Source organism: Hippocampus guttulatus, chromosome 20 (assembly GCF_054856545.1).
Source record: "Hippocampus guttulatus isolate MCC_2025c chromosome 20, RoL_Hgut_1.0, whole genome shotgun sequence".
Lineage (NCBI taxonomy): Eukaryota > Metazoa > Chordata > Actinopteri > Syngnathiformes > Syngnathidae > Hippocampus > Hippocampus guttulatus.
The window spans coordinates 10,806,665-10,820,093 of NC_141280.1; the positions used below are offsets into that span (position 1 = coordinate 10,806,665).

General features: G+C 41.4%; 2 protein-coding genes across 2 annotated transcripts; both read right to left on the minus strand.

Annotated features, from left to right (window-relative positions):
• Positions 1-1,596: 1,596 nt before the first annotated feature.
• On the minus strand, positions 1,597-7,445 carry gpr63 (G protein-coupled receptor 63). The gene is made up of 2 exons (XM_086100971.1): positions 7,174-7,445; positions 1,597-5,408 (listed from the first exon to the last, which is right to left on the minus strand). Exon 2 carries the CDS (start codon positions 5,242-5,244, stop codon positions 4,087-4,089), a length of 1,158 nt encoding a protein of 385 aa, XP_085957097.1. The 5' UTR covers positions 5,245-5,408; positions 7,174-7,445; the 3' UTR covers positions 1,597-4,086.
• Positions 7,446-9,177: 1,732 nt separating this feature from the next.
• ndufaf4 (NADH:ubiquinone oxidoreductase complex assembly factor 4) lies at positions 9,178-13,095 on the minus strand. The gene is made up of 3 exons (XM_086101147.1): positions 12,933-13,095; positions 12,707-12,822; positions 9,178-9,593 (listed from the first exon to the last, which is right to left on the minus strand). Exons 1-3 carry the CDS (start codon positions 13,066-13,068, stop codon positions 9,288-9,290), a joined length of 558 nt encoding a protein of 185 aa, XP_085957273.1. The 5' UTR covers positions 13,069-13,095; the 3' UTR covers positions 9,178-9,287.
• Positions 13,096-13,429: the final 334 nt, after the last annotated feature.

Here is a 13,429-nt window from a genome sequence, read left to right on the forward strand (position 1 = left end):
GTGTGCCCTGCGATTGGCTGGCAACCGGTTCAGGGTGTCCCCCACCTACTGCCTGAAGACGGCTGGGATAGGCTCCAGCACCCCCCCCCCCCCCCCCCCCCCCCGCCCGCGACCCATGTGAGGATAAAGCGGCTCGGAAAATGGATGGACGGTTATTTAGTCCTTTTACATAGTGCCCCCTAGCGTTCAGACCGACACACCACAAAATTGAAATGTCATCCACTACGTGTAAGTGAAATGAGTGTCAGAACTTCAAAAAATATGCAGCTGCATGTCACTCAAATGATATGATTTTACACTAAAAAGTCTTATGCTTCAGTTGAACTTGCGCCATGTCCAAGAAAAGTTTGTGATGTATTTTTGACCAAGTTTGGATAAAATAAAACACGTTTTCATCACAGTTGGAAAATATACTGGTTTCTTCAAGTACAGGTATAATATTGATCGCATGGTCAGCAAATACGCGAATTAAACTACTTGTACTCATTTCTGAAGGTGGTATCGGTGCATCCCTATTATTATTATTACATTTTGTGAAATTTCGAAAATCAGCACGTTTCCACACGTTTGCTGTCTGCAGTCAATACGATTCACGTGATCAGGCGAGGTCGAGTGTTGGGCGGTGGGTTTGAAGCGTTCGAATCATAAATTCGGCTCCTTCACCCATTTCGCCGTGATAGGCTAAAGTGAACGTTTAGTGTAGCATCGAGAAACGTACTTAACTACGTCACATCATGTGACGTAGTTAAGTCTGTGCAGGACAAGCTGACACACAGACAAATAAAGTTAAATTTGGGATGAAAAACAAAAAGACTTAAAACAGAGTGCTGTGCCATCTGTGTCTGATTTATTAAATGTTTGGAGTTCGATCTGTAGTGGTATCTCGAGAATTATTTGAAAATAAAGATTTAAAAAAAAAGAGAAAAAATCAATTCCAGTAATCCCTCGTTTATCGCGGGGGTTACGTTCCACAAAGAACCAGTGATAGGTGAAATCCGTGAAGTAGTGAGCTTTATTTTTTACAGTTATTATACAATACTTAACTATGTATACAATGAAACCAAATACCAAAACCTGTTTTCAGGCCCAAGCACAAAAACCCCCAAACGTTTTCAACAAATAACTATAATATTCATTCATCTTCCGAACCGCTTTATCCTCACTAGGGTCGCGGGGGGTGCTGGAGCCTATCCCAGCTGTCTTCGGGCAGTAGGCGGGGGACACCCTGAATTGGTTGCCAGCCAAACGCAGGGCACACAGAGACAAACAACCATGCACGCCCACACTCACACCTAGGGACAATTCAGAGTGTTCAATCCGCTGCACTAAAAAAAATCGTCGGAAAGTGAACCGCGTTAGAGCGAGGGATCACTGTATCAGTAAAGAGAGGCAGCACGGTGGTCGACTGGTTAGCATGTTTGCCTCACAGTGTAGAGACGCTATTCTGCATATTCCAGTTGTTGGTGAACATTTGTCGTAACATTTTTAACAATAAGCGAGCATTTAAGTCAAGATGAATATCAAATACTTGAAACGTTCCAAATTTCCCTGTCAGCTGACAGAAGTGAACAAAAGATCCTCTTTAAGACAACCTACCAAGGTAGAAATGTACATTTTATTACATTCAACAGTACAATAATGTACAGTACAGGATAATTGCACAGTCTCACCGTGAGATATAGCAGCATTCTAACTAAACAGGCATATCGAAAGAGTCAAAACGTGTCTTGGCCACGTAAAAAAACACACACACACAAAAAATAGACAATATTCACTTTAGATACACTGTAAAATCTGTTCTATACAGGTAAACACCTTAATCCTTTCAGGGACAGCGGTTACTACAGTGGACAGCTTGTCATGTTATCAGGTTACAGAGTGCATGAAAGGGTGAAGGCAAAAAAACAAAAACAAAGTGCTTCCCGAGCCAAAATTGAAATGTAGAAGGCATACTCATTGGAATATTCCAGTAGTGTATACGGTATGTTGTATGTGGAATGGCCATCAACAAGTTCGGCCTTGATTTCACTCGAATTTTGCAAAGGCGCCATTGGTGTGTCGAGGAAACAATCGTTTCTAATCCTAATTTAATAGCTAAAGTTCAAACACATTTCACACCTTGTATCGTTTTGGCACCGCAGTGATATCCGAACTTTAATATTGTCACACTGCATTTTGTCTTCCATATAAATTAGCAGAACGTTGTGCTTTTATTTATTATCTTCGAAGTACATTTTAAGTGTAAACCAGTGTAGTTGTCACAAATGAATACATGCAGCAAGTTTTCATTTGTGGTTAACTTTGTACAACATGTACACACAACTGAGCAATAATTAGCATGGGAACTCATTCTTCCACAACAGGTTGGGCAAATCCTCAACAGCCACTATTTGCTTTCTAAGGTAAAATGAATATACAGTGGTACCTCTACTTACGAACATCTCTTCACACGAAATGTTCAAGTTACGAAACGCCTCAACGGGAAAATGTTGACTCTTTTTAACGAAAGAAATTTCAAGATACAAAAGGTAAAAATACAGCATGGCATGCTAGTGGCAGCTCCGAATTTACTGAACGCAACATACTTCTAGCTGCTCTGCCGTTGGCTATTACCGAGCATCTTCCTGGCATCCCATTGGCTGAGAGGTACTTCTACCAAATGTGTCTATGCGTATAGATAGATATATATGTATATGCAGCGTCCTCATCATTCGCCCCTCGGGCCATGAGGCGTTCCGATAGTTTTACATAAATGTGAATCACCCAGAAAAAGTGTTCACCAGTGAGGCGATCGTTCATTATGCTGATGTTTGACTTGGACATTTTCGAAGGATTATTAAAAGCCGACAAAAGCAGACGTCCTCGGATCAGTTCTTTACAAAATGCCAGGCAAAAAAAAAAAAAAAAAAACACTTTTGAGAGAGAACATGAACTAAAGACGGCAAAAAACAATGAGAACCCAGTTAAAAGTTAAATGACCATCATTTTAATTCTTTACTCTATTATTTGTTTGTTACATTATACACAACTCTCATTTATTGTGGAATAATTGCAACATGTATTTGTTAAGCATTTTGATGCATTAGAAAACATTTGTGTCTGAATTTTGGGGGGGCTCGGAACGGATTAGGGCATTTACATGGAAAACGCGCCTCAACTTACCAAATTTTCTAGTTTGGAAATTTCTTTCAGAACCAATTAATTTCGTAGTAGAGGTACCACTGTATCTCACTTTGCTTTCGGCAAAGTTGAATTGATGCGTTTATTTATTCCACAGCAATCTAAATGACAGAAAACACAATACACTGATAACTTGGATCACATATGGAATTGTGATTTCCGGAAAAAGGGGCACAAGGAATACGCTGAGGACAGCTTACGTAATTTCTAGAATTTTTTAAGGCTGAAGTGAAGTCAAAGATTTTTATGAAATATGTTTCAATGTGGTATAAATACGGTATTCTGATTCATACTGCTTTTGTCAAATAGAAAAAAAAACAGTTATCTACTGTATGTCTGCCATTTTACTCTGTACTGACACCCGCTGGTGACTGATCATGACTTCATAGTGCCCTCGGGCTCCGCTTGCAATGGTCAAGTGACATCGGAGTGCCACGCGAGCTTCGTGGGGGAAAATAAAACATTGTTGCAAAGAAATTTTGTGACTTCTTGAACTTTGGCAAAACCTACACCCAAAAACATCCGTATTGACCAATTAATTTTTGAAAAGTTGTCACGTAAATATATTTGTATGGGTATTTTGTGCAAACTGTTCAGACACCTTGAAAGGTCTTATTTTAGTACAAGATATTTTGTGGTACTGGCAGTGTGGCAGTTCACGCCACACTTTGGGCTCCTATGTTTTAGTTTTTCCTCAACAGTGTTGAATTCACTGGTGGCTTCTCCTGTGCTGGAGTGATCCAATACACACTTCTGAATTTACATGAGGCCGCTATCAATATCCAATAACAATCCAGATTGGATACGGTGGCTGGAGTGCACTGAAAGTCGACCGTTTGGATGTGAATGTGGCTCATACGACCTACTGTCGGTTGCCTTACGTGGAGCGCAGGGAAATTCTCCCCCTCAAACCACAGTCCGATGCCCTTCGCAAACATAAATGGCGCTCGGTTGTATACGCCTCTTTGTGTTGCCCGGCAGCTGCGGAAGACACTTGAAGTACTTTGGTATCAGATCGACACAAGCGTCACGGAATTTTTTGATGCGCCAGTAATAAATGATCGGGTTGAGCGCTGACTTGAAGTAGCACAGCCACAGCACCCAAGTGCTGACTTGAAAAAAACCGTCTTTGCGGTAGAAGTCGTTACTGAACGTGGATACCAGAGTGTACGCGGTGAAAGGTGCCCAGCACACTGTAAACACAGAGAAGAGGATGAGGATGGTGGCAAAGGCACGCGTCTTGAAACTCACGTCGATGTTCATCTGGAAGGGCTTCTGGATGCTTAGCAAGCCCAGTTTGCCGGCTTGGCTCAGGCACGTGCCATCTGGGTGGCTGTGGATGCGGGCTGTGTTGTGGCGGATGGTGTTTAGAATCCCCATGAATGTGTACAGCATGACCATGAAGGGGATAAAGAAGAAGACCAGCATTACAATCAACACATACGCATGGTAGCCTGGTTCAGAGCTATAGCCGAAAACACATTGAGGAGCTCTGGGGGGCACCTCGAGGCGAGGGGAACCAACAGCTAAAGGAAAGGAGAAAAAAAAAGCCAGTCCCCACGTGACCAGTATGAGCACTTTAGCCCTCTGCGGACTCAGCTTATCTTGCTTCTGCACGATAATAAGAAAGCGGTCGATGCTTATTATAAGCAGAACGGCCACTCCCTCCATGACAAAGAACCAAAAGAGCATGGCTGAAACGCGACAGAAAGCCTCCCCGAAAATCCACTCGATGGTCATGACGCTAACTAGCGTGAAAGGCATGTTGAGAATGGCGAGCATCATATCTGCAAAGGCGAGGCTCGCTAGGAGGAGGTTAATAGCCGAGCGCATGGCTGATCTCTGGTAGACCATCAGGCACACCACCATGTTCCCTAACAGAGAAAACAGCAAAATGCCGACCATAACAAAGCAGAAGAACACCCGCAGGGATAGACTAATGCCGTTAAGGCTCTCTGGGGTCGCGGCCGTTGGCTTAGGATGTGGAGGCACCTCGGAGCCAAGGGAATTGTTCGCCATGAGGATGTTGTCTCTCAGCGTTGTGGAAAGCTTCAGGTGGCCCATAATGAGGCAGCAGAGACCGGTGTCTGTGTCCCCTGCCGGTGGAGGAGGAGCAGCAGAGGTGTGAACACTTCTTCCAGGCGCATCGTCAGAGGAGAGCACATAACGCGAACGGGGAAAGTGGTCCGTGTTCAAGGCAACATGGCGCGGTCTTCATTGTTGTCAACCTACAACATACACAGAAGTAGAGGTGGACAAAAAAAAAAACAACAACATTCAAATCAGAAAAGCTGTCCGAATTAACAACAGTGAATGCATCGAATCGAACGGGAGTGTTTCATTTTAAAATGAAGCATCCTTGAATTGTATCACATCCCATGTGTCGAGATCAAATCGTCTTTTATTGGAAGAGATGCACAACCTGTATTTCATTGTAAAACGACAAAGACAAGGTATTTCAGGCTCAAAGTGATAAACATGATTGTTTTTCGCAAATAAGCATTAACTTGAATGTTGAATGTTCCAAATAAAAAGCTGTGACAGGTGGCAAAAAAAAGATGGAGAAAGTTGAGGAATGCTCATCAAACACCTGTTTGGTACCATCCCGCAAGTGAACAGGACAACTGGGAACAGGAGGGTGCCATGATTGGGTATAAAAGGAGCTTCTCTGAAATGCACCAGTCATTCGCCAGCAAAGAAGGGGCAAAGTTCACCTCTTTGTGAAGAAAAAAGCCAAAACGGTTTCAGGACAATGTTCCTCAACGCACAATTGCAGGGATTTCATCATATATGGTCCATGTCTGGTCCATAATATCATCAAAAGGTTCAGAGAATCTGGAGAATTCACTACATGTAAGCGACATGGTCGAAAACCAACAGTGAATGCCCGTGACCTTCGATCCCCCAGGTGGCATGGCGTCAAAAAACGTATACAGTATATGTGGCTGCCATCATTACAGGTTGTCCCCCAAAAATAGATGCACCTTTTATCTGTTGATAACTCAATTGTTAGTTTTTTTCATTTGTTTTATATATATGTACACACACAAGCACACACACACACACACTGAGAGAGAGAGATACACACACACATATCCATCCATCCATTTTCTGAACCGCTGTATCCTCACAAGGGTTGTGTGGGATGCTGGAGCCGATCCCAGCCGCCATCGGGCAGTAGGCAGGGGACACCCTGAACCGGTTGCCAGCCAATTGCAGGGCACACAGAGACAAACAACCATCCACGCTCACACCTAGGTATAATTTAGAGTCCTGCATGTTTTCCACATCTCCCTGCTTGCAACATACCTGATTCAAATGATCAGGATCACCTTCAGGCTCCTATGGAGCTTGCTAATGAGCAGATCATTTGGATCAAAGTCCGGCCCTCGAGGACACCTGTGATTTAGAGTGTTCAATCAACCTGGCATGCATGTTTTTGGAATGTGGGAGGAAACAGGAGTACCCAGAGAAAACCCACGGAGGCACGGGGAGAACATGCAAACTCCACACAGGAAGGCTAGAGCTGGAATCGAACCTGGTACCTCTGCACAGTGAGGTCGTCAACCTCACATTGCGAGGTTGTGGGTTCGATCGCGTCATAATTAAACTATTCAATCCAAAAAAATAAGTGGCAAAACAATATTTAAAAGATACCTCGCTACACGTTTTACAGATTGCCCTCGGTGCAGCTCCCGTTATTGGCAAATACTGGGAATTAAGCTTTACGTTATAACTTTTTTTAAGGGGGACAATATTGCTGTCTTTTGCTTGTCATGTACGGTACCCGAAGAATATGCCTTATAAGGCACGTTATTGTTTTAAGCCTTGTAATTCGTGAAAAAGGGTAAATCGGCTTTTACAAGTTTTACTAAGCGGTACGATTTCAGTGGACGAAATCGTTTTATGTTTCTGTGGGATCAAATTAACAAGTAGTAACAAGAGACTCCAATTCAATTTATACATGTTACATGCAAATTATCTTCCACTAACCTGATTTATTCTCCCATGTCGAAACCAAGGAAGAAACGGGAGAAGCGTCGGGTTTCAGTAACCCATCTTCCAATGCCCCGCAAACAATACAATTATCAGATGTTAAGGCGAACAAGCCAAACGACAAGCCAGCCACAAACTCCGTCACCAGTTTTGCCGAGACTTCACAAAACACGACTAGACGGACCGACTCCCGGAGCCGTGAGAAAGCTTTTTTTCTAAGGCCTCCCCTACGGCCATTGTCCATCCTCCGCTACCCAGTACCCACAGAGGCGTCTTCTTCTCCCAACCAAATGTATAATTCTTTTCTCTCGCCCTCTACCGCCCACTTACGCGTATTACACTGCTTAATAAAATGTTCGTGTATTTACTGTAGATTCATGTTTTATGTAACGATGGCAATCTATGCACTCATATGAAGGTATTTTACAAGCAATCGTAATTTTAAAGGTGATGAAAAAGTTAAACCATGTGAATAAACGAGCCGCATCTCGACGGCAGTCACATACTGTACTGTGATTAACTGAGACCATGCATGCCCTCCTTAGGGTAATGTTATATAGTAACGTACATCAACCATATCACTGTAAATAAGTCTCGTTGACGAGAAAAAATTAACCAGGTGGGCATCTTGGAGCAAGGTCTGTGTGACTGATGACACGACAAGAGTGCACATTTCAGTCTGAAATGCTCCCACACTTTCACAATTTTTTGTTGCCCCACCGTCAATGACATTCGCCCAATCAACTTTTCAATTTCTTTGTATGAGGCATAAAAAAAACAACAAAAAAATACAAAATGCTGTTACGGCACGGCGTTAAAATGTGTTTACGGTGCGCTGAATGGGTGAGAGCAATGCGCGATTGCGCACACAGTTTAGAGCAGGGGTGTCAAATTCATTTTTGTCGTGGGCCACATTTTAGTTACCGTTTCCCTTGGAGGGCCGTTATGACTGAAACCAAATTTTAAAAAGTCAAAAATAACGGTTTATTCAACTAGTGTTTAAGTTACTGTAATGAGGGGTTTGGTTACAAGAAAATACTTACAATATGTCTCTTATTTGTTAACACATGAAAATTTGAAGCTTTGGTCGAGATTTTAGCAAGCATCATGGAAGTTGACAAATTTGATTTGCTTTCACGGGCCACATAAAATGATGTGGTGGGCAAGATCTGGCCCCGGGGCCTTGAGTTTGACACAGGTGTGGTTTAGAGGGAGCATTGGTTTTCACACTGGTCTCAGGTTTTGAAAAAAAAATGGCATATGCTAAATAAAATCTTAAAACATTTGCAATTTTGGTCTGCTTTTTTGTGTGTGTGTCTAAATTAAATTGGCATTCAGAAACTGCATTTTGTATTTTCTTGGTGTGGTCTCTGTGTGATATTAAAATTGGTTTGATAAACATGCAAAGAACACAAAAATCAGGAAAGGGGCAAATACTTTTTCACATCCCTGTATATAGGCTAGTCTTACTGGTTGATTGCAGGACAAAATAAAAGTCAAATTAACAATTGTGTAACACAGCAAATTGCAATTCCCAAATGATTGTTCAACCTTCCTTCTGTACGGCCGAACAGTAATATCGACATAGATTTTAAAACAAACCCCAAAATCTCAAGTATGAAATCAATTGACAAAGATGAAAACAGAAATTTTTGCCATAATTAGAGGAAGTTTTATCAATGAAAAGTTGGAGTTTTTTTAAGCACCCGTGTATTAATTTTATTTCATCAACACTTAAAAAATATATATTTTGTCTTAGTTATTTTTATAAACTATAATGTTTGCTGGAACAGATTAGCTCCACTATTGCTTCAGTTTGTGAACATTCAGCAACTCGAAATCAGTTATCGCTGTATGTTTATCGTTATGGTGATTAATTTCTTTTCATGTCATTGGTGTACACTCCAAAATAATTGCAATATTTTCTTGTACACTAATTACATATCACTGGATTTTGTTAAATTTGTAATTTTGTCAAACAAGACATTCACTGTGTGAAGGTGATTTACAGAAAACGATTCATATTTATTTAAATTATTTTCATGATACATGTTCATTCTGCTTGTGAATAGATGCTATACAAAGTGGATTTTGTTATTCATCATTTACTCCTATGAACCCTTCAATTGTTTAACTTTTGCAGTCTGGGGTGGGATAATCTGAATTTGAAACGGGACGAAAAACTCAAGAAGAGAATTGGTTTCTTTCAAATTCAGAGAATATTCTTCCGATATCTTCTGCGATGTCCATGTTTGAGGCTGACTCTGGTGGCTGCCGAGAGCCTTCAGAGCCTCTGTGATGGTCAGTTTGCCGTGAGGAATGTTCTGCATATTTGCAAGGCCTTGTGAGTCGTTGGGGAGAGTGAATTTTATCGGACGTGTCTTTGCTCCTCCGTCCGCAGACAGCTCCTTTCGTGACTGTATAAACAGAGATTAAAAATATGAATTACCAATGGGGAAAAGGAATAAGTGCATGCCTAGGACTTAAGGCAAATACGGCATGCATTTACCAACACAACTGTATACAATATGCTGCATTACAGAAAACTGGGACATATTTTAAAAAAAAAATCAAATACTCCAACCTTCTCCTCAAGAACATTGTGCATAAAGTGAAGACATCTTGTGACCATCACCAGACTAATAGTTTTTTTTTAAAGGCTGATGCAGATTTTCAGCAACAACAACAAAAAATGTTAATGCACAAAATAACATCCATCCATTTTCCGATCCGCTTTGTCCTCACAAGGGTCGCGGGGGCTGCTGGAGCCTATCCCAGCTGTCTTCGGGCAGTAGGCGGGGGACACCCTGAATCAGTTGCCAGCCAATCGCAGGGCACACAAAGATGAACAAGCATCCGCGCTCACACTCGCTAGGGACAATTTCAAGTGTTCAATCAGCTTGCCATGCATGTTTTAAGAATGTGGGAGGAAACCGGAGTACCCGGAGAAAACCCACACAGGCCCGGGGAGAGCATGCAAACTCCACACAGGGAGGCCGGAGCTGGAATTGAACTCAGTACCTCTGCACTGTGAGGGTGACGTGCTAACCACTGGGCTACCGGGCTGCGCATAAAATAGCATTCTTCACCCAAGGCATTTCAAAATGCATCAATTATACGCAGATTTTCACAATTCGGACGCCTGCTTGCCTCATCAGCACTCCAAATTTGACACCATGGTCCTCAGTCGGAAAAGTGTTGAGTGCCCTCTCCAGGTCAGGGATGAGATCCTACCCCAAGTGGAGGAGTTACCAGCGGTGAATGTGTGTCATATTTAACACATTTGTTTGATTTATGTTGCACTGTTTAATTTATTTTTTTAAACAAACTGTGACTTTCGGTGGTGTGCAAAATTTTGATCTTCAAATCAATTCCTTGCACACCTTGCATTGCGAGTATTGGTTAAAAATTAGGATTTGCTCTGTTTTGAATGACAGGTCTATAGAATGACCTCATCAACACATTTCATGATTTATATTTAAGGGTACAAGGTTATGATATGGAGTTGTGTGCCATAAATAACTACTAAATACGGTTTTTTTTCCTGCACTAAAAGGTGCTTCAGATTATAAAGCGCATCTTCAATGAATGGCCTATTTTAAAACTGTTTTCATATATTGGGTGCACTGCATTATAAGGTGGATACAACAGAAGCTACAATCGTGGCTGTGGTTGCGTTATGCATCCACTAGATGGAGCGACGCTAAAGGGAGGACAATACAGCTTTTTATCTATGGAGCCTTGGCTGCCGTTGTGCTATGCATCCACTAGATGGAGCTATGCCAAAGGGAATACAACAATTCATTGCAAATGTCTTGGATCATCAAGCTTATTTCAACAAAGAGAACAAAATCACAAAATGTCAGTTTCTCAACATACATCTATTTAACCCTTTCAGGCACAGTGGTTACTGCAGTGTATAGCTTATCAGGTTATCATTATTTGTGCATGAAAGGGTTAAGGGAGGAAAAAATCCAAACGAAACTGGAATGGTCATTGCTCTGCCAGCATGCAAAACATGTTCAATATTTATTAATTTAATGTATTTATATTCAGCATTCAATTGTCTGCTTTTCATAAGTTTCTACTCGTGTAAATATGGGATGTATTGTTCAGGAAATAGGAAATAAATTTCACCGTATCAGGCTATTGGGGTTTGTCTGTCTGGGGCTTGATGCCCACGACAGCTAAAACCTTTTATTTTTTTTTATTTTATTTTTTTTAAACAAGGCAAACATAGCTTCGATCTCGGTCAGGAACGGATTTAAACTTGAAAGGTTACTTTGGTTGGATAACAAATGACGTTCATAAAAGGAGCTTCCATTGTACTTGTTCTCCATGCACATATACTGTTTAGTCGCTAGGGGGCAGCTCCGACACGCTCATGCCATCTTGCACAACGTACAGGAATCGTCCAAGAACATGAGTGACACAAAAATAAGGAGTTTTTTCAAAAATAAAATGCCTGGAGGAATGGATTGATGAGGCACGGAATGAAGGTCGCTACGTACAGTGCTTTGAAAAAGTGTTCATTAAATCACAAGCTTATTTTTTTTTAATTGACATTTTATGTGATGACCAAGACAAAGTTGGCCACAGCTGTGAAGTGGAATGTAAATGGTAAATAGCTTATTCAGCTCCAATACATTGTAGATGCTGCTTTGACTGCAATTAATTAGTCTTTTTGGGGTATGGCCCGACCAGCTTTACATGTCTAGACAATGAAACGATATCCATATGATTTATTGCTATGTTTTGTTCATGTTCAATTCAGTTATGGCTATTGCTCATCATGTAAACTGGCATGTGGGAGAGCGTGGGTGAGGAGCATAGAGAGTGATCTGATGACTAGTGGTTCAATGACAAAAAATAATAATAGTAATAAATTGTGGGTTTGTGTGGGTTTGCGATTTTGACACTGTAAAGGACAATTGCACGAGGTTGGCTAATTCAAAAGTAGATCTTCAGTCATGATCTGCGCCCATGATCTAAATCATTCTTTTGCATTTCTAGCTTGATTGAGTGAATGGTGCTCGAAATGTTCAAAGCTTGTCCTTTTTTTAATGACTTAAACCTGCTTTAAACTCTTTTATATGTGCCCTGTCTGTTGAGTTCCTTGGTCAAACTAAACTAAATTACATACAAGTGACTCTGACAGAGACTCTGTTTACTACTTAGCCTTTTAAGGCTATTGATTGCATGACTTACTTTGCGCTTTCGCGGTGCAGAGATCTGAATACAAAGGCACACCCACACGTTACAGATTTATATTCGCTTCACATTTTGAAAGCCTTCGATCAGTTTCGCTCCACTTCACAATTTCATGCCACTTTATGTCAGTCTATCACATAAATTCTCAGCAAAATGCACGTCGCCGCGTTTTAACGGTCATAAAATGTGGCAACCGTTAAAGGGCTTTTAATACTTTTTCAAAGCACTGTCTTTTAGCGACAAACACGTATGTATACAATCTGTACAGCTGTTACTGAAATTTTGCAAACACTTTCAGTTAGCTTCAAGGAGTACTGACCTTAACTGGGCCGGCTGCTTTGTCTTTCGACTCCACATACACTGACTTCAAATTTAACAACAGAGGGTCGTTCTTCTGGTGGACAGCGCCCGAAACTTCTGCCGAAAACGTATTTGCTGTGGTGGGCAAAAGGACATACTCTCAATTTCGGAATTAGGAAAAGCATGACCCCGTGTTTTTCTCCTTCCGACCACCAATCAGTCAACGAAAGCCTCAATACGCTTACCGTCATTTTTACCAGTGGAGGTCGGTTGAGTGAGCTGGTGTCTCGGCGCAGACCGAGGTTTTTCCTTCGAAATTTCTCGCTCAATTCTGTTTTCTAGATTGAAATTTCTAAACATTCGCACGACCCGAGCACCCATCTTACCCAACACGATTCTTTGTCTCTATTAGTGGGCAGTAAACAATAGTGAAATATTTATTAACGCCATCTAGTGGATTGGAGTTTTCAGTCGCCCAGGGTGCTTTTCCTCACTCGCTCTGAAGAGAATCGCTGGTATGCACAATGGGTATTTCAAATGGGTGTTCAAATGACATCAAGCCCCAGACAGACAAACCCACAATCACGTCCACAAATGAACAATATTGTGCTGATCTATTGTGCTGAAGAATATTGTGATGATCTATTGTTTTTACAGGCTACAGTGGGCAACAGTAGAAATGCCATTCATGACTTTTAAAAGGTGGTGACATTGAGCAACACTAAAATTGTATTTAAGTCCT

What these genes read in the sequence shown, in the direction of transcription:
- ndufaf4 (XM_086101147.1), bottom strand. Translation starts at nt 13,068, where the DNA reads ATGGGTGCTCGGGTCGTGCGAATGTTTAGAAATTTCAATCTAGAAAAC. An exon ending in CTCCACTGGTAAAAATGACG is followed by an intron (nt 12,823 to 12,932) that starts GTAAGCGTATTG and finishes TGCCCACCACAG; the next exon opens with CAAATACGTTTTCGGCAGAA. An exon ending in AAGCAGCCGGCCCAGTTAAG is followed by an intron (nt 9,594 to 12,706) that starts GTCAGTACTCCT and finishes CTGTTTATACAG; the next exon opens with TCACGAAAGGAGCTGTCTGC.
- gpr63 (XM_086100971.1), bottom strand. Translation starts at nt 5,244, where the DNA reads ATGGGCCACCTGAAGCTTTCCACAACGCTGAGAGACAACATCCTCATG.